At 49.2% G+C, this 24,655-nt stretch overlaps 1 protein-coding gene across 1 annotated transcript in view; it reads left to right on the forward strand.

Annotated features, from left to right (window-relative positions):
* The window catches only part of LOC115498725 (SV2 related protein), a 78,048-nt gene that overhangs the window by 14,010 nt on the left and 39,383 nt on the right, over positions 1-24,655 (forward strand). The window contains exons 2-5 of the mRNA XM_030292340.1: positions 4,478-4,638; positions 9,511-9,596; positions 10,901-10,999; positions 15,945-16,016. Coding sequence (XP_030148200.1) covers positions 4,478-4,638; positions 9,511-9,596; positions 10,901-10,999; positions 15,945-16,016 — 418 coding nt within the window. The remainder of the gene's footprint in view (positions 1-4,477; positions 4,639-9,510; positions 9,597-10,900; positions 11,000-15,944; positions 16,017-24,655) is intronic.

Here is a 24,655-nt window from a genome sequence, read left to right on the forward strand (position 1 = left end):
CTGGCAAGTCTCCTACATGTAGGCCAGCTCAGTTCAGGCATCACCTTCCTTCCCCAGACGCCTTCTCTCTGGGGAGAGAAACTGATGCCCAGTGATTAGGACCTAGGGCTCTAATACCAAAGCCAACCCGGCTGAGGCCTCAGCTCCTTCAAGCTGTGTGACTTTGGATGAGTGCCTTAACCTCTCTGGGCATCGGTTTCCTCATCCGTGATGTGGGGATAATAGCGGTACCTAATTCATAGGCTAATTGTCAGGGTAACAGGCGAGAATGTAAAAGGCTTATAGCATAGCTCTTAGCGCATAGCAAGTGCTCAGTAAAAACAGCTCTGTGGTTTGAGAACTAGTATCTAAGAAGCTTGAGGGAGGGGAATTCGAGGTGTGCGCAGTGCTTTAAATTTGTTTGCATAATAACTCTGGATGGGGCTTATTTGTAGCAGATACCATTGGTGCCGGTCCCAGATCCCCTCTACCAGGCTGGTGAATCTCCCAGGTGCCATTAGGTTTGGCGGCTTATAGCTCCCAGCTGCGGTCCGCTCTGAAGAGTGCCCTCAGCTGAGGGGAGCCGCCTCACCTGGGGACACCTAGGAGGCTATGCCCTCCGCCCCTGCGGTGACGTGCCAATGACTGACGCGAGCCCAGCCCCCAGACCTCTGGGTGGGACCATCCTGGTGGCATAATTCCCACTCCAGAGCTCCCCAACGGATCAGATTTCAGCAAAAACCACATCCCCGCCTTGTCCTGCCTCTCTCACTTCCCAGTGGAAGTACTTCCTTAACAAATCCTCGCTCAAGAATCCCCAGCTCATTTTTGCAGCGAACGAAGAATTCATCATGAAATTCATCCGGAATCCCATGGAACCCAGGACGGCCAAAACAATTTTGAAAACGAAGAACAGAATTGGAGGTCTCACACTTCCTGATTTCAAACCTCACTACAAAGCGACAGCGACGAAAACCACATGGTCCTGACCTAAGGAAAGACATATAGACCAAGGGAATGGAGTAGAGAGCTCAGAAATGAACCCTCATGTGTAACGGTCAAGTGATTTTTGACGAGATCATTCAAGGGGGTGAAGGGCGGTCCTCTCAACAAATGGTGCTGGGAAAACTGGATGTCCACGTGCAAAATAAAAGCCGGACCCCCACCTTATGACATATACAAAAATCAACTCAAAACGGATCAAAGATCTAACCCTATAAAAAGCTCTTAGACGAAAATATAAGGAAAAAGATTCATGGCATTGGAGCTGGCTGGACTATATCACAATTAAAAATTTGTGTACATCCAAGGACACAATCAACAGAGCTGAAAAGGCCACCTGTGTAAAGGGAGAAACTATCTGTAAATCATATATCTGATAAAGCATTGATATCCAGAATATATTCCCAATACACCTGATTTAAAAACGGACAAAAGCCTTGAACATGTTTTCAAAGATATACACATGGCCAACAAATCGGTGCTCAATTTTAGGGAAATTCAAATCCAAACCACAACCAGACACCATTCCACACCCATTAAGCTGGCTTTTATTTAAAAAAAAAGAAAAGAGGGGCGCCTGGGTGGCTCAGTCGGTTAAGCGTCCGACTTCAGCTCAGGTCACGATCTCGCGGTCCGCGAGTTCGAGCCCCGCATCGGGCTCTGGGCTGATGGCTCAGAGCCTGGAGCCTGCTTCCGATTCTGTGTCTCCCTCTCTCTCTGCCCCACCCCCGTTCATGCTCTGTCTCTCTCTGTCCCAAAAATAAATAAAAACGTTGAAAAAAATTTTTTTTAAAAAAAGATGGCAAATTTTATTTTATGTGTATTTTACCGCAACCGGAAAAGAAGAGAATCCCACCGTAGGCTCTGTGTCTCAGGCATCCGATTCATGACGCAATTATCACACCCAATTGACAGAGGAGGTAAACTGAGGCTCAGAGTGACTGTTATATCTTATCGGCCGGGGATGATAATAGTCACTGCCATTCAGGGTTTTGTGAGGATTAAATCAACTAATGACGCGTGTAAAGACCCCTGATCAAGGAAGAGAGTTACCTAGGAAGATGTGGGAGAAGGAAATCAGAAAGGAGTCACGGTAGCTTCCACTGAATTATGGCCAAACGTTGGCAATTTTGTGTCGTGCAACCTGACAGTGATGTTCGGTCCTTAAGCTGGACAGCGGGGCCAAAATATTGCTGTCATTGTTACCTATACGCTTGCATATGTTTTAAATATTTCAAAATAACATTTTTATGGAACAAACGTCAGAGTAGGTAGGGAGCAATAGAAGGGTTTGGAGAGAGAGCATCCCGTCTTTGGCCGGGAACGCGAGGTTTTGATCTGACAGCAATGTGAGCGAGTCACGTGACTTCTGGGGCCACGGTTTCCTGGTCTAGTAAAGGGCTGGTAAGGATCCCAACCTCGACCGTTGTGCGGATCCGAGCGCTTGGAAAACAACACCCAGAATGAGGCACGGAACGTAAGCTCGGGGCTGCCAGCCGGGGGTGGTGATGCTAGACGGGATGGAGTGAGAGCTCCAGGCTTCAGTCAGACCAGACCAGCCTGCAAACCCTGTGTTCTAGGTCCGCCCCAGGCGAGCCTCACAGCTCAAGCTTTCCAAGCCCAGCCTCGTCCGTGAGTGGTGTTTCAGGTATTTGCAAACTCGCTGTGATTTCATCTGCTTTTTCTCTTCTCCAACTTCCTAAGCAGGACGTGTTCCCCCTGCTTCTATGCCAGAGCACCAGTTATTCTCGGTGAAATGCAGGGGATCGTGCAACAATTAATAATAATAGTAACAGCATGTTTTACTTAGATATTTCTTCTTTTCTACCCTTTTTTTTAATGTTTATTTTTGAGACAGAGAGAGACGGAGCATGAGCGGGGGAGGGGCAGAGAGAGCGAGAGACACACACACACACACACACACACACACACACACAGAATCCGAAGCAGGCTCCAGGCTCCGAGCTGTCAGCACAGAGCCCGACGCGGGGCTCGAACTCATGGACCACGAGATCGTGACCTGAGCCGAGTCGGACGCTCAACTGACTGAGCCACCCAGGCGCCCCTCTACCTCTTTATTTTTTTAAGTTTATTATTTATTTTGATAGAGAGAGAGAACCAATGGGGGAGGGCAGAGAGGGGGGGACAGAGGATCTGAAGAGGGCTCTCTGCTGTCAGCACAGAGCCCGATGTGGGGCTCAAACTCGTGAACCATGAGATCGCCAAAGTCAGCCAAACCCGAGCCGAAGTCAGATGCTTCACCCACTGAGCCACGCAGGCGCCCCTCCTTTTTTAGCTTTTTAAAGCATTGCCCAAATTTGCCCTCTACGCCTTCATGCTCCTGACTTTCCAGACTTCTGTTTTCAAAGCCCTAAGAGCAACGGGCATTACTCATTCAACATCGCTCTCTCCCGTGACCCGTGGCTGGGACGCCTCTGTTCTGTCCCCAATGTGACCCCAAAACCCACCACAGGGCTGGCGGACGGTAGGAGTTTTGTGTTTGGGAGTGAGGGAGATGGAAGGACACAGGTAATTTTACTGCTGAGCCCCAGATGAAGAGATCGCCGCTCGGAGAAACCAAGGCTTTTCCAGAGTAACAAGAAATAGTATCATTTGAAGGAATGTATTGCAGAGCGGAGTCCGTGGGTCTCAAACGCGAAAGCCTACAAGCCCAGACAAAAGGGGCAAGTGCCAACTAAGAGGAACAGAGAACAGGTACAAGTGGCAAAAGACCCTCCAGGCTGGAGGTAACTTGGAGAGGAAGGGACTGTGATCAACCGTGGAGTGTGTGTCCCATCTACGGGGAGCCCACTACCCAGATTGAGCCACATGGCTCCCTTACAGGAAGATGAGCCCCAGGTGACCAGTACTCCACTCTTTTTTTTTAACTAATCTCTCCACCCAACATGAGGCTCGAGCCCACAACCCCAAGATCAAGAGTCGCATGCTCCGCTGACTGAGCCAGCCAGCTGCCCCAGATACTCTACTTTTTGAAGAGACATGAAGAATCTGGCTTTCTACAGTACTTCTCCCAATTAAAAAACTTGGGCATCCACTTTAACTATAAAAAAAAGACTGTAAGGGGAACTTTTTTGTGGACATAATGTCACCCCTTAGGTGACCACAAATTGTTACCCCTGACACAGAGAGAGGAGTCTAAATTCTGAAACGCAGGTGATTCCAAACAGTATTTACATCTACAGCAAAGGTATCCTCTTTCACATAGCCTAGCTCGTGTATAGGGTCCCCCTGGAGTTGTGCAGTGCCCAACCTGTACAAATGTACATGGCAGCCCTGATACATTAACTCTTAAAGCTGTCACACACACCCCCCCACCAGTCCAACTCAATGGAAATGCCACCCCCTACCTGCACATCCATTCGATTCTCCGGACCATGAGAAAAAGCCTTTCACCTGTCTTGGGCGCAAGAGCTGTTCAGCAAGGGCATTGAAGGGAAGTTCTAGCCATCATGACCAGATTTGCTCTGTTCTCTAGGGTGGTGAAATTCCGTCGCACGGGCGAGAGTGCCAGGTCAGAGGATGACACGGCTTCGGGAGAGCATGAGGTCCAGATTGAAGGGGTCCGCACGGGCCTAGAGGCTGTCGAGCTGGACGATGGGGCAGCTGTGCCCAAGGAGTTTGCCAATCCCACTGACGGTGAGGGGGCTCTGCATTTGGGATGTCAGCCTGGGCCACAGCCAGGGGCTCTGAGGTGCCAGCGTTACCTCCCCAGATAGCACTCTCAGAGGTATCTAGGGAAGGGACAGGTAGGAGGGCCCAGAGGGCCCAGAGGTGACACTGGGAGTGTGGGCAGGCCTACATGGCTGACTCCAGCAGATAAGGTTACATCACAATCCCTGCCAGTCTGCTTCATTGCACAACACTCAGCTGAGGACAGCAGCGACGATGATGATGATGGTGATGGTGGTGATGTTAGTGGTGATGGTGATGATAGTGTAATGATGGTGGTGAGGTGACAGTGATGATGATGGTGAGGGAAGGAAGGGGAGGGGGAGAATGATGAGGAGGAAGAGGATTCTGATGATGATGGCAATGATGATGATGGTGGTGATGATGTTGGTGATGATGTTGATGATGATGGTGATGATGGTGATGATGGTGGTGGTGATGATGTTGGTGATGGTGGTGGTGATGATGGTGATGACGATGGTGATGATGGTGATGATGGTGATAATGTTGGTGGTGATAGTGATGATAGTGTAATGATGGTGGTGAGGTGACGGTGATGATGATGGTGAGGAGGAGGATGATAATGGTAGGAAGAGGATGATGATGGTGAGGAGGAGGAGGATGATAGTGATGATGGCAAATGATGGTGATGGTGACAACGGTGATGGTGGTGGTGATGAAGAGGATGGTCATGATGGTAGTAATAATGGTGATGATGGTGGTGATGATGGTGATGATGGTGGTGATGGTGTTGGTGTTGATGGTGGTGATGATGGTGGTGATGATGGTGATGATGGTGGTGACGATGTTGGTGATGGTGGTAATGGTGATGATGGTGATAATGTTGGTGGTGATGGTGATGATAGTGTAATGATGGTGGTGAGGTGACAGTGATGATGATGGTGAGGGGGAGGAGGAGGAGGGGGAGAATGATGAGGAGGAAGAGGATTCTGATGATGATGGCAATGATGATGATGGTGATGATGGTGGTGATGATGGTGGTGATGATGTTGGTGGTGATGGTGGTGATGGTGGTGATGGTGATGATGTTGGTGGTGATGGTGGTGATGGTGGTGATGGTGGTGATGATAGTGGTGATGATGTTGGTGATGATGGTGATGATGTTGGTGATGATGGTGGTAATGGTGATGATGGTGACAATGTTGGTGGTGATAGTGATGATAGTGTAATGATGGTGGTGAAGTGATGGTGATGATGATGGTGAGGAGGAGGATGATAATGGTAGGAAGAGGATGATGATGGTGAGGAGGAGGAGGATGATAGTGATGATGGCAAATGATGGTGATGGTGACAATGGTGATGGTGGTGGTGATGAAGAGGATGGTGATGATGGTGGTAATGATGGTGATGATGGTGGTGATGATGTTGGTGGTGATGGTGGTGATGGTGGTGATGGTGATGGTGATGGTGGTGATGATGGTGGTGATGGTGGTGATGATGGTGACGATGGTGGTGATGATGTTGGTGATGGTGGTAATGGTGATGATGGTGATAATGTTGGTGGTGATAGTGATGATAGTGTAATGATGGTGGTGAGGTGACGATGATGATGATGGTGAGGAGGAGGATGATAATGGTAGGAAGAGGATGATGATGGTGAGGAGGAGGAGGATGATAGTGATGATGGCAAATGATGGTGATGGTGACAACAGTGATGGCGGTGGTGATGAAGAGAATGGTGACGATGGTAGTAGTGATGGTGATGGTGATGATGGTGGTGATGACAGTGATGGTGATGATGTGGTGGTGACGGTGATAGTGAGGATTATGGTGTTAGTGATGAAGAGGATGATGATGGTGGTGGTGATGGTGATGATGATGATGGTGGTGCTGGTGGTAACGGTGGCAGTGGTGATGAAGACGATGACGATGATGGCGATTATGGTGATGGTGATAATGGTGATGGTGCTGATGATGTGATGGTGGCGGTGGTGATGAAGAGGATGGTGATGGTGATGATGGTGATGATGATAGTGATGATGGTGGTGGTGGTGATGATAATCATATTAGTGGTGGCAAAGATAATGGTGGTGGTGGTGTTGATGATAGCATAATGATGATGGTGAGATGGTGGTGATGATGGTTGTGGTGGTGGTGGTGATGGTGATGATGCTGATGGTAGTGATGATGAAAGTGGTGATGGTGGTGATGATGGTGGTGGCGATGGTGGTGGTGGTGATGATGGTGATGGTGGTGACGGTGGTGATGGTGGTGGTGGTGGTGAAGATGGTGGTGATGGTGGTAATCATAGTATAATGATGATGGTGAGCTGGTGGTGATGACGACAATGATGATGGCAATGGTGATGTTGATGGTGGTGGTGGTGACGGTGACCATAGTGACAGGAGCAGTGGACATTGGCTGAGGATTACTCTGGGCCAGGCGCTGTAAGTACCTTGCCCAGGGTCACACACCCCAAAATGAGCAAAGCTGGAATGACAGCCAGGCAATTCTCAGAGCCCACCTTCGTACCCATGATCCTGTGCTCCTCTGAGTAGAGCTAGTCAAACAAGAGACACCCGAGGCGATGCTGTGGCACCTGGTCTCCCCTCACACACAATGCTGGTGGATGAGAACATCCCATGCATTCCTGGAAGGCCCGAGATTCCCAACGTGAGAGAGGGTTCGTGACTCAAACCCAAGGCCTGTTGTTGGCAGATCTAAGGAGGCAATGACTGGGGAGGGGGCAGGCAACGGTTGGGAGCAGTGGCTTTACTCCCAGGCTGATCCGACTCAGCTCCAGGATCTACTGTGTGGCAGTCACATGCCACTGGGCAAGTCCTTCTCCTGCTCTGCAAAACGGAGCTGGGACTGGGTCTGAGCTAATAGGTGAGACGGGGATGAAATGAGACAGTGAACGTCAAGGTCTTCATGCAGTGCCTGGCCCATGGTGAGCCATGAAACATGCACCATTATTCTGTTATTACTGTTCTTACTACTGACGCTGCTGTAGGACTTAACTCTGCTTTCTCCTCTGTATTTTTTTGCTGGAGGAAACTCGATCCTGCTGGTGTGATAGACACCAGCTCACACTTCTGGAGAAAATTGTGATTGATGTAAGAGGCCCATGATAGAAACTCGAAAAACATGCCAATCCCAGCAGGGGCTGATGAGATCCTCAGAGGCAGCCCACAGAAGGGCCACCCAGTGTGCTCCTTTAGTATTTTTAGTTTGCAATTAACGTGTTTTGGAAACCACTTTAGATTCACAGAGAAGTTGCAAGCGTAGTTCAGAGAGCTCCCTCAGACCCTTCCTGCAGCTTCCCTTGACATTAACATCTAACCGGGCTACGGTGCATTTGTCAGAACGAAGAAACGAACACTGATGCAATACTATTTACTAAATACCAGACTTTTTTTAAAGTTTTTAAATTTATTTTTTAAGAGAGAGAGAGAGAGAGAGAGAGCGCACGCTCAGGCTTGCCAGAACAGGGGAGGGACAGAGAGAGAAGGAGAGAGATAATTCCAAGCAGACTCCGCGCTGCCAGTGCAGAGCCCGAAGCAAGGCTCGAACTCACGAACCATTGGATCATGACCTGAGACGAAACCATTGAGTCGGATGCCCAACCAACCGAGCCTAAACCCCAGACTTTTGGTTCAGATTTCCCCAGTTTTTCCAGCCGTGCTGTTGCAGGGCTCAGTCCAGCCAACTATGTTGTATTTAGTCTTTCCATATTTTTCAAAAACACGAGCTGATCGATTATATCGTATTTTTTTCTGAGCACACAAATAACATATGCTGCTTTGGAGAGCATTTTCCACATTCTAGAAAGGCACAAAGTTGGAAAGTTACAAAGATGACTGTGAACAGTTTGTGGACACTCAATCTTACTGCTCTTGGAGAGCACACACACACATACCTAATTTTATCACAACCACAGCCCTTAAGGGTGCACACCTATCTCCAGTTACTTTTTTCACTTAAGGATATAATGCCGACACCTTTCCACCTGAGTGCAGCGGCATTCTGCTTTCGAAAAGTCTTTCCTGACTCTGGATGCAATACGTTGTGGAAAAAAAAAAAGCCTAAAATCTCAGAGGATTTCTCCCTTCCTCTCTCCAAAGACAACAAGAATGAAACCATAATGTAAAGTTTTGTATGTATTCCATGCATATACACATACATACATTCAAATGCATACACATGCACACAGGCATGTGATTCCAAGAAGAGAATCACACTAAACATGTTTTCCATTTTACTTTGGGTTTTTTTAAGTTTATTTATTTATTTTGAAAGAGAGAGAAGGCATGTGCAAGTGGGGGCAGGACAGAGAGAGGGAGAGAGAGAATCGCAAGCAGGCTCCGTGCTGTCAGCACAAAGCCCTACGGGGGGAAGGGGGGGAGCTTGAGCCCACGAACTGTGAGACCACGACCTGAGCCAAAACCAAGAGTTGGACACTTCACTGACTGAGCCACCCAGGCGCCCCTGTTTTGCTTTATTTAAAAAAAAAAATTAACAATATGTTGTGTGCATATGCACATTCTTTTTAACAGGCAGGTCATATGTCCTAACGTCAATATATACAAATGTATATACAATCATGATCTATATAATAGTTTATTTAACCAACCCCTGTTGGTAGACATTCTGGGTTTTCCAGTTGTCCCTTTTACAAACCATGCTGCAGTGGGCTTTGTGTCCAGAAAGCTCTTCATATTGGCTGGAATGTTTTTCTAGGATGACGTTTCTAGAAGTAGTATGTGCTGCCTTTACTAAGCTTGGCTGTGGACCCTCCCCCTTCCCAGACACCCCCACACAAGGACAACTGCAGAGTGCACTCATTCCTTCGTCCCCTCCCCTTTTCTCCTTTTCCAGATACTTTCATGGTGGAAGACGCGGTAGAAGCCATTGGGTTTGGAAAATTTCAATGGAAGCTGTCGGTGCTCACGGGCTTGGCCTGGGCAAGTATTTGTGGGCGTGGTGACCTCACCTTCAGTCTCCAAGCCCCCCCCCCCCCCGCCCGGGATGCTCAAGTGGGTTCTAGGGGCTGTACAGAAGGACATAGTTGTCTCCACCTGAAGCCTTTGCTTGAATCAATAAAAGTTTGTGTTGCATGACCCTGGTGATCTGAAGATCTGCCCTTGGGGGTAGTTTGGGTGTGGTTGGCGATGGCCCTCAAGGTGGCTTTGAAGCTTCTGGCTAAAGAAGTGGTTCTCAACCCTTTGGGACTCGGGGTTGCTATAAGATTACGGTGTCATCTGTGGAGCTCACCCTAGGTAAACACACACAAATAAAAATGTGCTTTCTGCTTCGAGAGGCTCATGGTCCCTTGTTAAAAATCCCCTAATCTTCCTCTAGCACAGCGCAGCTAGACCTTTTTTTTTTTTTAATGTTTATTTTTGAGGGAGAGACAGAGTGCGATGGGGGAGGGACAGAGAGGGGGGGAGACACAGAAGCCAAAGAAGGCTCCAGGCTCTGAGCTGTCAGCACAGAGCCGGACGTGGGGCTCAAACCCACAAACTGTGAGTTCATGACCTGAGCCGAAGTCAGACGCTTCACCGACCGAGCCACCCAGGTGCCCCTGCAGCTAGACCCTTAACACAGCGGAAATGGATTTTTGTGAATGCTGCATGACCTATTTTTTCAAATGGATCTCTAATTTCCCCACCTCATTCCTCCCTCCTAATTTGAAAAGCCTCCCATATTATCCATCACATTCCCGTGGCTACACGGGGCTGCTCCTGAACTCTCATTTCTGTCTAGTCTCATAAAGGTACCATGGTGTGTGATCACTGGAGCTTCCTAGTATGTGTTAATTATTAGAAGGTCATACTTGTTAACGGAACTGACAATTCTGCATGAACAATGACCTATAAACCAAAGCCAAGCTAGTCTTTAACTGAGCCAACGAAAAAAGATCATGGTCTGTCTGCCTCTACGAAAAAGTTTTTCTGGGATTTTAGAAGCATAGTAACATTTCCCCACTTCGTTTGGGGGGAGGGGTGCCTCTGTTTCTTCAACACAGAAACACGCAGAGAGAATGTTACACGCCCCTTTGTCAATTCCCACATGGTAACATTCTCTTTTAACTCCCGGAGTTTGCAGTGTGTTTTGGTGCGTGGTAGGGCGCTCAGCAGCAGCTAGTGGAAGAGGGGTTTTCTACGTGCTCTCCTAGGGGTCATGGACTTGGTGAGGGCGCAGCCGCCCCGCCCCCGGCGCCGGGCGGACCCGGGCTGGCCTCACCGTGATTGCTTCCTCCCTGCAGATGGCCGACGCCATGGAAATGATGATCCTGAGTATCCTCGCTCCCCAGCTGCACTGCGAGTGGAGACTCCCCAGCTGGCAGGTTGCGTTGCTGACCTCGGTAGGCAACCCACCCCCCCCTCCCCGCCCACGGGTCTCCTGTGGCCTTCAGGACACCCCCTGGGGTGCTCTGTGGGGCGAAAGGCTCAGGCTGAGCAGGAAAAAAATAAAACCCAGGTTGGAAACCACTGATCCCAGCTTCCCTAACTCCTCTGTGCACCTCAAACATCGGGGGCAGGTTTGCAGCAAATACTGCTCCCCCCAGGAGTCCCAGGACGTGAGGTCCCAGACATTCTGCTCAGTGGCTGGGAAGCTGGAACCCACCGGGGCATAAACCTTTTAAGCCTCCCGGCAAAAACGAGATGCCGGTTCCTCCCACGACCAGGGAGATCTGAACACTGAAAGGACACAGTGCCTGACACATAGTAGGTGTTCCGTAAATGGTAGGGAGCGTTGCTCCCTGGCATGGAGGCTTGAAGGAGAGTGAGGGAGAACCCTCCGTATTTGTCAGGGGAGCTCAGCAGCAGCCCCTCTACAAGGGAGGGGAACGGCCAGGCTGGATAAGAGGATAATAATGGCACAAAAGCTAATATTTATTAAGGTCTTGCTGTGCAAAGGGCTTTACATATATTGTATGCAATCCATGCATACTATGTATTGTACTCTTTAATCCTCACAACCCTAGGAGGCAGGTACTATTGTTAGCTGAGGAAAATGAGGCACAGAGAGGTTAAGTCACTTACGAAAGGTCACACAGCCTAGCCACTGGCAAAGTACAGTAATTGCTAGCTAGGAGCACCTCCAAGAATGCTACAACTGTTCTGGAATGGCCTGAGTGCCTTCAGCAACCAGGACTGGTCCGATACCAGCAGTAAAGTTGTACAGCCTTGTGGGAGGAGTGTTGAAACTCCTGTGTTTTGCGGTTTAGTCACCTAGACGTGTGACCTTGAGTGAGGCACTTTCCGGCTCTATTTCATCACCTGCAAAATGGAGGTGATAATGCCTGTTTTCCTGCCAACAGCAAAATGCGTACAGTGCCTAGCACATGGTAGGGGATGAATAATTGAGACTTCTTTCTCACCTTCCTGATTTTCACTGATTCCCCCCTCAAGCATACCCGCAGGTCTGTGTGTTTGCAACGGGGAGCCTTTCTCGTCTTTTGTCATTTGGTTCCGCAACAATCACCACTTACCGAGCTCTCATTATGCGCCAGACTCCGTGCTGAGGGTTTGACACGGTTATCTTTTTAACCTTCTCAACCCTGTGAAAGAGGTGCTCTTCTCACTCCCGTTTCACAGATACGGAAACTAAGGCTCAGAGAGGTGTGGTGACCTGTCCAAGCTCCCACAGCCCATAAGAGGCTCTGCTGGGCCAAGAGCGCTCCCTTGGGGGAGAAAAACTGGGGGAAATGTGGGGGGGGGATGCTTAATTCTTCTGGGGCACAAGGATAGCACATCATTAAGGCAGCAGTTCACCCCAAGACAGCAGTCGTCAAACATTTTTTGCTCTCGGTCGTTTAGAAGAGATTTTTCTAAAAACTAGGCCGGTCCCAGGACTTTTATAGGTTTTAAAATTGACATTCAGTGTCTTTATTTTCTTTTTCTTTTTACTTCTTTTCAAAGTTATTTATTTCTCCTGAGAGACAGCACACGTTGGGGAGGGGCAGAGAGAGCGGGAGACAGAATCCCAAGCGGGCTCTGAGCTGTCGGCACAGAGCCTGACCTGGGGCTCAAACTCAGGAAGCCACGAGATCAGAACCTGAGCTGAAACCAAGAGTTGGACGCTCAACCCGGCTGAGCCACCCAGCCACCCCTACTTTTTTTTTTTTTTTTTTTACTTTTTAAAAAACGTTTTATTTATTTAGAGAGTGAGCGCAAGTAGGGGAGGGGCAGGGAGAGACTCCCAAGCTGGCACTGAGCTGTCAACAGAGCTCAGTCTCACAAACCATGAGATCATGACCTCAGCCAAAATCAAGAGTCAGCACTTAAACTACTGAGCCACCCACGTGTTCCACCTGTTTTTTGATTTTTTATTTTTTTACTTTTTTTTTGACATGAAATGTTTTTGAATTGTAGGTTGCAGATGCTATGATTTCTGGTGTATTGGAAATATAAAACTAAATAAAATTTCAAATCACTTTTTCAAATGTGTCCAATGGAATTGAAGTAGTTATCTGATACCCATCACACCATGTTTTAAAATAACATGAATAAGGCCTTCAGAAGCATTTGGAGGGGCGCCTGGGTGGCTCAGTCGGTTGCGCGTCCGACTTCGGCTCAGGTCATGATCTCTGGTCCATGGGTTCGAGCCCTGTGTTGGGCTCTGTGCTGACAGCTCAGAGCCTGGAGCCTGCTTCAGATTCTGTGTCTCCCTCTCTCTCTGCCCCTCTCCCTCTCGTGCTGTCTCTCTCTCTCTCTCAAGAATAAATAAATGTTAAAAAAAAGAAGTATTTGGAGATTCTGCATTGCCTTGTTTGCTTCTCGAGCTGGCATTTCCCTTCCATTTCTCCCTGTTTTCTCGTAGCCGTGTTTTGCTTTGCTCGAAAGCATATCATTTATCACCTGTCAGAATTTTCTGGGACAAAATCTATAAATTTTAAATTATTGTTTTTAATTTTTCTGAGCTCATAAGGTTCTAAGTATTGAAATTTTTCTCCTGCACTGAGTTATCGTGATAATTTTTAGTAACGTGCAACAGATCAAAACAAGAAGGAATTAATGCTGATAAATATTATTAAACACAAGTGGTTTTTTTTTTTTCCTCAGGAATGTACCTCTTAATGAGGGGTACGCAGTATCTCCCCAATTATGTCACGTATTCTTGGGTGATTACTTTCTGCTAAAATGAGACAGGGCTTGGCAACAGTTTCGTTCCCGTTTTCCATTTTTACTGAATGGATGTAAATATGAAGAGCTTTGTTTGCATATAAAAATTGAGGGGGGGGGCTGAAGGCCTTGTGGAATAATCCATAAACTAATGCCACCTGGTTTTTTCAACAACTTCCGAGCTACATGCTGACGAGCACACAGCAATCGCTCGTCAAAGATTATTTTTAGTGATCTAATTTGCTGACAGCTTGATTAGGCTCTCTTTTCAATTTGGTTGAAAATAATAAAAAGGAATTGGAAACTGAATGACTTGCAAAAGCATTTGTGACTGTGTCATTGGTGTCCCTTTTGAGGTGTCCTGGGGGGTTTAACCTCAGAGCCCTGCGCTGTGAGGGGTACCGCAGAGGCTGGGGCAGCGAGAAGTGGGAAAGGGGGTGCTTGAGAAAGGGAGGTGAGGCAGGGAACAGGCGAGCGCCCTAGCCTGTTCTCAGGAAAGAGTGTGTATGGAAGCTGAGGACCTGGAAGCTATTTTCTTTAAAGTAGCCATGGCAGGGGGCGGGGCGCCTGGGTGGCTCAGTCAGTTGAGCATCCTACTGCGGCTCAGGTCATGATCTTGTGGTTTGTGAGTTCGAGCCCCGCATCGGGCTCTGTGCTGACAGCTCGGAGCCTGGAGCCTGCTTCGGATTCTGTGTCTCCCTCTCTCCCTGCCCCTCCTCTGCTCATTCTCTGTCTCTCTTTGTGTCTCTCTCAAAAATAAAATATTTTAGAAAATTAAAAAAATAAATAAATAAAGTAGCCATGGCGGGGCGCCTGGGTGGCTCAGTCGGTTGAGCATCTGACTCCAGGTTTCAGCTCAGGTCACCATCTCACGGTCTGTGGGTTCGAGCCCCACGTTTGGCTCTGCACTGGCAGCTCAGAGTCAGCTTGGGATATTCTCTCTCTCTCTCTCTCTCTGCCCCTCCCCTGCTTGCATGGTCTCTGTCTCTCTCCAAATAAAGAAATAAAACTTAAAAAAAATTTTTTTTAAGTAAAAGTAGCCGTGTCCGCTCCTCCCTTGGAGTGCCTGCCTCTGTGTAGCCCCTGTTTGCAGCCCGCTGCCCGAGGACAGGCCTGAAGGAGTGGCTTTTGGGTCAGACAGCACTGGGCAGTGCCCTCACCTCTTTGGGCCTCAGTTACCTTGTCTGCAAAATGGGGATGATATCGGCACCCACCTCGTAGGCTGCCGCGAACATTAGGTAAGACGTCAGTGTAAAGAGGTTAGTGTGCTGTCCCACTCTTGGTGAGGACGAGGCATGAGAGTCTAGGGTTTAGGACCTGGCTCTCCCCTCTCCTCCCTGGGATACTGAGCAGGTTTCTTAACCCTCCGAGCCTCAGGCTCCCTGTCTGTAAAATGGGCACAATCATTCAAACCTCATCAGCTCTGTTCAACAATAAACAATGTAACAATGACTTTGCTGGGCACACCAGTGAGCGCTTGGTGAAGGTTCCTCTTGCGAATAGCCTACAGATCTCATTCCAACCTCCTGTCTTCTGTTGTTCATATCCTCCAAACCCTTGATATTTTCTTTTTTTTTAAATTTTTTAAAGTTTATTTATTTTGAGAGAGCGAGAGAGAGCGAGTCAGTGGTGGGGGGGGGCGGGGGGGCAGAGAGAGAGGAGGACACAGGATCCCAAGCAGGCTCTGTGCTGACAGCAGAGATCCTGACATGGGGCTCAAACTCACAAACTGGGAGATCATGACATGAGCTGAAGTCAGATGCTTAACTGACTGAACCACCCAGGTGCCCCTACCTTTGATATTTTCTCAGCAACAGGGCGACACATTTCTTTGATGCGGTGAGAAGTTGGTACGATGCTAGCTAGCTCTATAGCTATACTGCCTGATTCCAGCCTGTCCCGCCTACACCTGGGTGACCCTGGCCAAGGGACCTGCCCTCTCTGAGTCTCGGTTTTCTCCTCTGTAAAATGGGGCTCATGGTATCATCCACCCCACAGGATTGTTGTCAGGCTTAAAGGGTCACATGAGCGTGTAGAATACTGTTCGCACCTTAACAGGCTCTCAGCCGATGTTGGCTCATTAGTATTACTGGGATGTGATGTCACAGTTTCAATCCGTTGTTCCCTTTCTCTGTGATGCTCCGTGTCAGTGTTTAACAGAAGCTGTCTTTCCATCCACAGGTAGTCTTTGTGGGCATGATGTCCAGTTCCACCCTCTGGGGAAACATCTCAGACCAGTACGGCCGGAAAACAGTAAGGCGACCTCTCCTAAGCGCATGTCCTCCGGGTTAATCTCCATGGTGACGCTGACAGGTGGCAAGCCAGCGCTCTGCTTAGCGTTTGGGAGGCCCGATTAGCTCTGTTGAAATGCAATGAGAAGACATGGCTCTGACGCCATCGAAATCCCACATTCCTAGTGGGGCCCGAGCGTGCACGTTTCAGAACGCAGAAGATGCTTTGGGTGCCCTCTCCGGTCCCCTTGGCACCCCCCCATTCCCTTACACCAGGCTGGGGGCAGGCAAGGGCTGGTAGATGAAGACCTCAACTTTCTTGCCCTCAAGTGACTCATCTGTCAATCCCAGCAGGATTGAGCTCTGGGGCCCACCGTGGGAACCTGCTCATGAAGGTACCCTGAATTGTCTGCCTGCCCCACCCCTCCCGGGATCACCACCCAAATAAACTAGAATTCTTGTGTCAGGGTCTGCTGCTGGGGAGGCCCAGCCTAAGGCACGACATGAAATGGATTTGCAAGCAAGAAGCAAGAAGGGAACTTACAGGTCTGGCATTGCCATGAGCTCTTAACTGTTTTATTTGTTACTTCATGGTCCCCTTTGTATGTTACGCTGCTCACGTTTTGCGGGGCTTCCCTTGGGTTCTTTGATACCTTCAGTGTGTGCATGCGAACTTAGGCCTGATGGGAGAAAAGATCTGTGTAGATCCAGGCAGGCTTTACTTGGTTAAGTGCCTTGCTCGGGAAAAGCCGCCCCTGCTGTTGCGCAATCCTGGGTGATCGCACCCCCTGACTGCTTTATCGTCCTCTTCAGCCTGCGGGTTCCTCAGAGGAAGGGTGGTATAGTGGTTACGTGCTTGGGCTCTGGAATCAGGTGGACCTGGGTTTAGTCCCTGGGTTTAGTCCCCTGCCACTCCTGGCTGTGTGACCTCAGGCAAGCGATTGACCTCTCTGAGCATCGATCTCCTCAAACATGTAAAGAAAAAATAGCAGCGTCTACATTGGAGGGTTAATTGAGATCCTGAGTATGAATGGCTTTGTAGAACGCCAGGCACATCAGCGACACAGGACACATGTCAGCTGGCATCGCAGTGATAGCATTTCTGACAAATTCCCAGGCGATGCTGTTGCCACGGCTTATCTGAGGCCCGTACTTTGAGAACTATTGGCTTAGACTAGTTTAGACTCTCTAAACCAGCTTAGAATTCTGTTAGGAAGGAAGAAGGGAGATACGGATGCCGAGTAGGTAATAGGCAGGGCCCGCTGTAACCCGCATGCCATGAGCTGAAAAGAAAACAGTGGCTTGTATGGCAGGCCCTATACCAACCACGATACGTGCTTGGTGCTATTATTGTTCTGATTTTACAGAAGGGGAAACCGAGGCACAGAGCATGGGCAGTTTGCCCAAGGCCACTTAGCTTGTGTGTCACAGGGCCAGGTCTTACTCTTTCCGAGTCTAGACTCTTCCCTTAACTGTGATGCCAGCGGCTTGAATGTGTAGGTGTTCAATCAATAAATGTTGCCTCGATGAGTGAATGAATGAATGAATGAATGAGTGGCTGAACAGTGCAGTCCGGCTGCAGCCCCTCCCACTGTGGCTGGGCCGGAAACATGTGGGCCAGCAGGCACCTGGGAGACGTTGACTAATAAAACCACCAAGAAGTGGCTGGGGCAGGACCAGAGGCAGCCAGGCTGGGAAACCAACAGTGGCCATTGTAGCTCGGGGACTCTTGGTTGGTTTTAGAGACCGGGGAGGTCAGTGGGGATGACCTCTCCAGCCTCCGAAAGAGGACAGAAGCTGGATTACTCTGGTCTCCAGGAAGTAGCTCCCTAAACTCTGCCCCATACACACCCTCCCACCCGCTTCCTTTTTCTGGAGGGTGTAAGTCATTGCTTTAAGGATTTTCTGGCTGGAAGATAGAACAGACCAGAGCTGGGGTGGGGGTGGGGGCGGAGGAAGGGAAAGATAGAGGGAAGGAGGAAGGAAGGGAGGGAGGACGGACGGAAGGAACACCCCTTAAAATAAAACAGAGCCATTTCTTGGGCAGAATTGCAGCAGTTAAAGGAGTTGTAAATGTGTGGCTGAGGCTGCACCTAACATTGGCCCTCGCACTTTTCAAATAATCGAAGGAAAAAGCTCTTCTAAAGTCTTCACGTGGCTTCTTCCTGCGCAGACTGGGCACGGGGTGGACGACCTGTCCCGCTGTCTCTGGCTAAAGAACAGTTTTTATTGACTTGCCCCTGAGGCCAACAGGCATATGCACAAAAAATGCAGGAACCCATAACAAGGAACTTTCCTCTGCCCCAAATTCTATTACTCAGTTGCTGAATCACGAAGCCATGAGGAGTACAAGGGGAAAGAAGTGAAAATACCTGAATCTGGGGCCTGGGTCTGCCCCCGAGGTGACTCAAGTTATCCCACCCTTCTTGGGGCCTCAGTTTCTTTATGTCAGAGGAGATTGGATTCAATAATAACTGATAGTGATAGCTACCATTTACAGAATTCCCCAAACTGAAGGGCAAATGGGTTTGTCGTCCCTTGTGTCTGTTCTAATTGCTCAGTAGGGGATGCCAGACGCATGGATTTGAGGAGTCAGAAGGCTCAGTGGGACGGTGCTGTGATCGATTAGTGATGTCTGCCAGGGGCACAGGACAGGAGGATGGATCAGTGAGTGCAGTACACCCCTTGAGGGAGGTGGCTGTGCCTGCTTTGCTCACTGGGGTGGGCTGGCATTTGGGACGGCCTTATAGCAACCACTCCTCGTAAATACTTCGCGAGTGGCTGAACAGGATGGATGAAAATCGAATCTCCTTGTTGCCACTTTCTGCTTCTCTCTCATCCTCTCCAGACCAGCAAGTGACTTTACTGATGAGTGTTCTTTCTTTATGGAAAGTCCACAAAGGTCATTAGCTTGTGATCCCCTGGAAGAGGGTGTTCACTCTGTCATTAATGTCAGTCGTGCCTACGGTGTTCCCAGGAGGTAGCCCTATAGGACGTAGATGTCTTCATTTTTCTGATTGGTCTCAGAGGAGAAAACTATGGCTTATATTTTAAAGAGATTTGTAGGGGCACCTGGGTGGCTCAGTTGGTTAAGCATTGGACTTCGGCTCAGGTCACGACCTCACAGTTTGTGAGTTCGAGCCCCACATCGGGCTCTGTGCTGACAGCTCGGAGCCTGGAGCCTGCTTCGGATTCTGTGTCTCCCTCTCTCTCTGCCCCTCCCCTGCTCATGCTTGCTCTCACGCTCTCTCGCTCTCTCTCAAAAATAAACATTAAAAAAAAAGAAAATTAAAAAAAAATTTTTTTAATTTTAAGAGATTCATAGGTGGGTTTTCAGTAATGCCATTTACTGAATCTTGTGAGTCCTGAACACATTTTGGCAACTTCTAGAACAGCAGTTCTCAACGGGGGAGGGGGTGGGCAGGTTTTGTCTCCCCCTTCCTCCCAGGGGACCCTCAGCAAGGTCTGGAGACGTTTGTGGCTATCACAAGTCAGGGGAGGGGTGCTCCTGGCATCTAGTGAGTAGAGGTCAGAGATCCTGCTCGATACCCCAAAGTGCACAGGACAGTCCACACCACGACGAATTGCCAAGTCCAGAATGGGAAGGGTGCCAGGGCTGAGAAACCAGGCGCCCAGAGAGAGTGCACGTATCGTGAAGAATTCATTCTTCACCGACTTACTGCATAGCCTGGGACTGCTCCGCCCTAATTTCCTGTTTACCTCCAGTGCTCACTGGGACACGTGAAATGCTAAGGTGACATCCCTGTGAGAGCACGGGCTCTGAGATCTGACTGCTAAGATTCCAATCCCGGCCGGCTCCTCCGCAGACAGGCTGCTGCGTGACCCCGAGCAAGTGACTCAGCCTCCCCGTGCCTCAGTTTCCTCCTCTCTTCATGGGATAAAAATAGCCTCTCTTCCCCAGGGGTGTTCTAGGAGTAAATGGGCCCTTGCACCGAGAGCTCTTGGCACAGAGGAAGCAACTCGTTAACGTCCGGCAGTGTTCCCATCATTTGCCAAGTTCAGGGTGCCGATAAATGGCAGTGCCGGTGTTAAAAATGCAGGTGTGTCTGGCTCCAGAGTCCACATCCTTGGCTGCTGGGAGACATAACTGAGTTATCCCCCGGGATTCAGTTGACCAGTTGGACATTCATCCGTTCCAAAGAGATGAAGCTTGGGTAGAGTGGTCCACGCAAAGCTGGCACGACCAGAGAGGAGAGAAGGCGCCCCCGGACTGCAGGGCCCCCTCCTCCCTGCATGGAATTCTGGCCCAACCGCAGGGAGGACGGATCAGGTTCTAATTATAAAGCCTCTGTAGAACTCCTCCAGAAACCGAGGGTGAGCCGGGCAGCTGGCGAGCTTTAGCAAGCGCCAAGAATCTCCTCCTAGCTCCTTGATCTGCCTCCGCCCAGCTGGGAGGCTTCTGGGAGGGCGTCTGCTCCATGACTTTGCAGGGGAATCACATAAGGGGTTCGGACTCAGTGGGCCACTTTGACTCCTACAGAAGTCTCTACACCCTGCGGGCCTGTGGCAGCCGCAGAAAGGAAGGGCAGCTGCGGGCGTGTGGCCTCGCGGGGATGAAGATACGCACCCAGGTTCCTGGTCCCATGCTTCACCCCCTCTGTCGAGCGAGGGAGGCGTAGGCAGGTTTTTTCACTTCTCGGAGCCTCAGTTTCCCCATTTTCCCCTTCCGTAAAATAGGGTTGACAAGAGGAGGAGTTCAGAGGATTGCAGGGAGGGTTATGTAAGAAATGTATGTGATGCACTTAGAATGGTGTCTACTAACACATGGTTAGCCCGTGATCCCTGGCAGCTATTATCGGCTGTGACTCCAAGAAAACACGGTTTAGAATATGATCAGGTCACTCTCTGGTTCAAAGTCTACAGATCTAGCCTGGGTGGCTCAGTCGCTTGAGCATCCGACTCTTGATTTCGGCTCAGGTCATGATTCCGGGGACGTGGGATCGAGCCCCGTGTCGGGCAGGCTCCACGCTCAGAGTGGAGCCCACTTAGGACACACTCTCTCTCTCTCTCTCTCTCTCTCTCTCTCTCTCCCCCTCTACCCCCTCCCCCGCTGGCGCTCACTCTCTCTCTCTCTCTCTCTCAACTAAAATGAAAAAAAAAAAAAAAAAAATTCGAAGGCTGTAGGTCCATGCCCTCTATGTCATTTACAGGTAAAGGGGGGAAGGAGGGTGACGGGCAGGCAACAGGCCTCTCATCCCCATATTTTGAGGACCCCCAGGCCCCTTTGCCCCGTGACTGTTTTGCCCGTCCTCGTACATGACTGGAGACCACCACCGGGGGCCGAGTAGACGGTCTTCTGAGGCTGAGCAGTGCTCATGACAATGACATCAGCTTGCTCCTTTTGGCGGTTGCAGACCCAGAACCCGAGTGGCAGTAAGACCCTAAGCCTTGGAGCTGCAGCTTGAAGTCTTTGCAGGTTGTAAACCCGTGAGCCATGAACCGAGTACGGCCTACCCAGGTGTTTCATTGCACCCGTACGATAGGGGACAGGATGTGGAATCGGTTGCCTCTGTTTCAAAAATGTATTTTGCATAAAAACAAGGAGTTGTTTTTGTTTGGTTGCTTCTTGGTTTGGGTGGGGTTTTTTTTTTTTTTTTTTTTTTTTTGATAGTTGGGCGGTCTGGCAGCCCAGGGTCCACATTTCGTGATGGCAGCTTTGGGCTAGAGCTGAGTAGAGGCCGACGAGACAGGTCAAGGTCTCTTGCGTTCACTCGGACCCACCTGTCCTTGCTGCGTGATATTGTCACATATGTTCTTGGTCAGAGGCAATGGGAGCCGCCAAAGGCCCAGGAGGAGGGGAGGGGCTCATTGGAAATACGACCTGGCATTGGGGGTTGGAAACCCTGACTCCAGTTTTGACTCTGCTGACCTTGGACAAATCGCTAGACTACTTTGGTCCTCCCTGCCCTGGTTTGTAAAGTGGGAGTGGAAACAGCAGCCTCTTTCCACCGGCTGCCCGCGAGGACCCGGTGTTAACGACGTGACAATGAATTGCAAAACGCAAATCCAAGTTCTGTGAAGTCAGAGACTCTAACTGCCACGTCCCCTGTAGCCTGGGACAAAGGCCCATGTTTAGCAAACAGCAGGCACTCAATATATGCATGGCAAAGGGATGAATGAATGAATAACAGTATCTTGACTGCCAGGCACGTGACAGGTGCTCCATATATGCATATTGAACAAATGAATGAATGAATGATGCATAACAGTACCTTTAGTTCTGGGCACACAGCAGGTGCCCATTACATGTATAGTGAATGAATGAATGAATGAATGGTATATAGCATTACCTCTAGTGTCTGGCATACAGCAGGCGCTTGATATACGCTTATTGTTGAATGAATAATTGAATGAGCCAGCTAACGGATGCATAATGTCTATACCTCTATCTGTAGAGCTTGGCATACAAGGGATGCTCAGTAAGTGAGTGTGGAAGGAAGAAAAGGAGAGAGAAGAGGGAGACGAAGGAGCCAACGATCCGAAAGGCGGGACAGATGTTAGGCAGAATGACAAGTGAGGTTAACGAAAAGCTCAAAGGCCCGGAGACGTTTCTGCAGAGTCCCGAGCAGTGCTCGTGCCTTTGCAGTAGCCCTGACGGTATTCACGAAGGGTTGCTGAGCCCTCATTTCCTGGCCAGCTGGAAAGCCCCGGCGTCAGCGGGCCAGTGCAGAGCCAGCTGCAAGTGTGCTGTGACCCCACAGGACAGGTCAGCATGCAGGTCTTTGCTGCCTAGCATGGGGTCCCACGGTGACCCCAGCGGGATAACGCAGCTCCCAGGTCGTCCCTAGAGGGAGGCTTAGCTTGCAGGTGCCAGCCTGGGTGCCCTTTTCTCTTACCCTCTCCTCTTCTCCTGCTGTTTTCCTTCTTTCCTTTCATTTTCTCTGCTGCTAATGATACCCTGTTTCTGATTCAAGACGCCTTGGGTTCCAAGGAAGCAAACCCCTCTTAAATTAGCTTAAGCCAAAAGAAAGGAAGTAAGCATTATGTGTGGCACCTACCGATTTCATAGTCATGGGTTTTAGGGGAGCAGAAATGGGGCTTTATTATTGTTGCAATAGATCCGGAGCTCCCTAGGCTTTCCTAATTCCTATCCCACCTGTTTCGGTATGCACTTAATAGCGTTCTTTATTAGCAACTTTGTTTAAAAAAAAAAACAACACCTCAAATGCATGTTTTTGGAAAAGGAAACTTTATAGAGAGTCTTAAATAGGAAATTTAAGTAGGCGTAAATAGGAAATATCTGCAAACATGATTACAGTGAAGGGGCGCCTGGGTGGCTCAGTCCGTGAAGCCTCAGGCCATGATCTCATAGTTCGTGAGTTCGAGCCCTGTGTTGAGCTCTGTGCTGACAGCTTGAAGCCTGCTTTGGATTCTGTCTCCCTCTCTCTCTGCCCCTCCCCTGCTTGTGCTGTGTCTCTCCTTGTGTCTCAAAAATAAATAAACATTAAAAAAATTAAAAATAAATGAATAAATAAATAAATAATACGATACAATGAAAAAAAAATCCAATGTTACTAAATTCTAGTCAGTTCTGGTAGCCGCCCCCCCCCCCCCCCCGCCCCGAGTCTGTTAAAAAGAGATTGGCAGGTGTTTAAAAAGGTGTTAAAGACAGACTAGCACCACGTGGATACTTTCTCTTGGACATAATCAGAAGACTAACGATGGAAACAAAAAGAAATCGCTTTCTTGCAAGGTAATGCAAGTTATTTAAAATATTCACCCGCCGCTGAAAATCATTTTCCGAGAGACTGGAAATCATCTGGGAGACCTCCAGATTTCTCCTTTTAATCAGTTTTAATTTTTTTTTTAAGTTTATTTATTTAAGTAATCTCTACACCCAGCGCAGGGCTCGAACTCACAACCCCAAGATCAAGAGTCGCATGCCCTTCCGACTGAGCCAGCCAGGCACCCCTGTCCATTTTAATTGTAAAGCTAAAACCACTGTGCTTCACGCTTTCCCCCAGGGGGACAGGAGAGTGAACTCAAACCTGGGTCTGGGAGAAGTGCTACAGAAAGAGACCTGCCGGGACCCCATGTTGCGGGTCTAAAATCCACGTACAATTCGCATTCGACTCCACAACGCCTTCGGTGTTGGTGTGATATAAAAATCCTATTTTAGGGGCACCTGGGTGGCTCAGTCGGTTAAGCGCCTTTGGCTCAGGTCACGATCTCACGTCCTTGAGTTCGAGCCCCACGTGGGGCTCGGCACTGACAGTGTGGAACCTGCTTGGGATTCTCTCTCCCCCTCTCTGTGCCCCTCCCTCACTTTCTCTCTTCCTCTCTCTCTCTCTCTCTTTCTCTCAAAAATAAATAAATAAATATTTTAAAAAAATTAAAATCCCATTTTAAGTTGGATTCGTCCTTAATTTTTTCTGAGTCTCTAAGAGTAACATTCCCAGCAGATGCACTGTTTGTCTTACAGCATTGTGTGCCTAGGTGGTTCTCAACCCCATCAAATACAATGTCCCCTTTACTCAGAAAGTGTTATAGGGGCACTGGGTGGCTCAGTTGGTTCTGAGGCTCTTCATGAGTTCTAGCCTCACACTGGGATTGCTGCTGTCGGTGCAGATCCTGCTTCAGAACCTCTGTCCCCCTCTCTCTCTGCCCCTCCCCCCCCCAAAAATAAATATTTAAGAAACT

The sequence above is a fragment of the Lynx canadensis genome, chromosome D3 (assembly GCF_007474595.2).
Source record: "Lynx canadensis isolate LIC74 chromosome D3, mLynCan4.pri.v2, whole genome shotgun sequence".
Taxonomy (NCBI): domain Eukaryota; kingdom Metazoa; phylum Chordata; class Mammalia; order Carnivora; family Felidae; genus Lynx; species Lynx canadensis.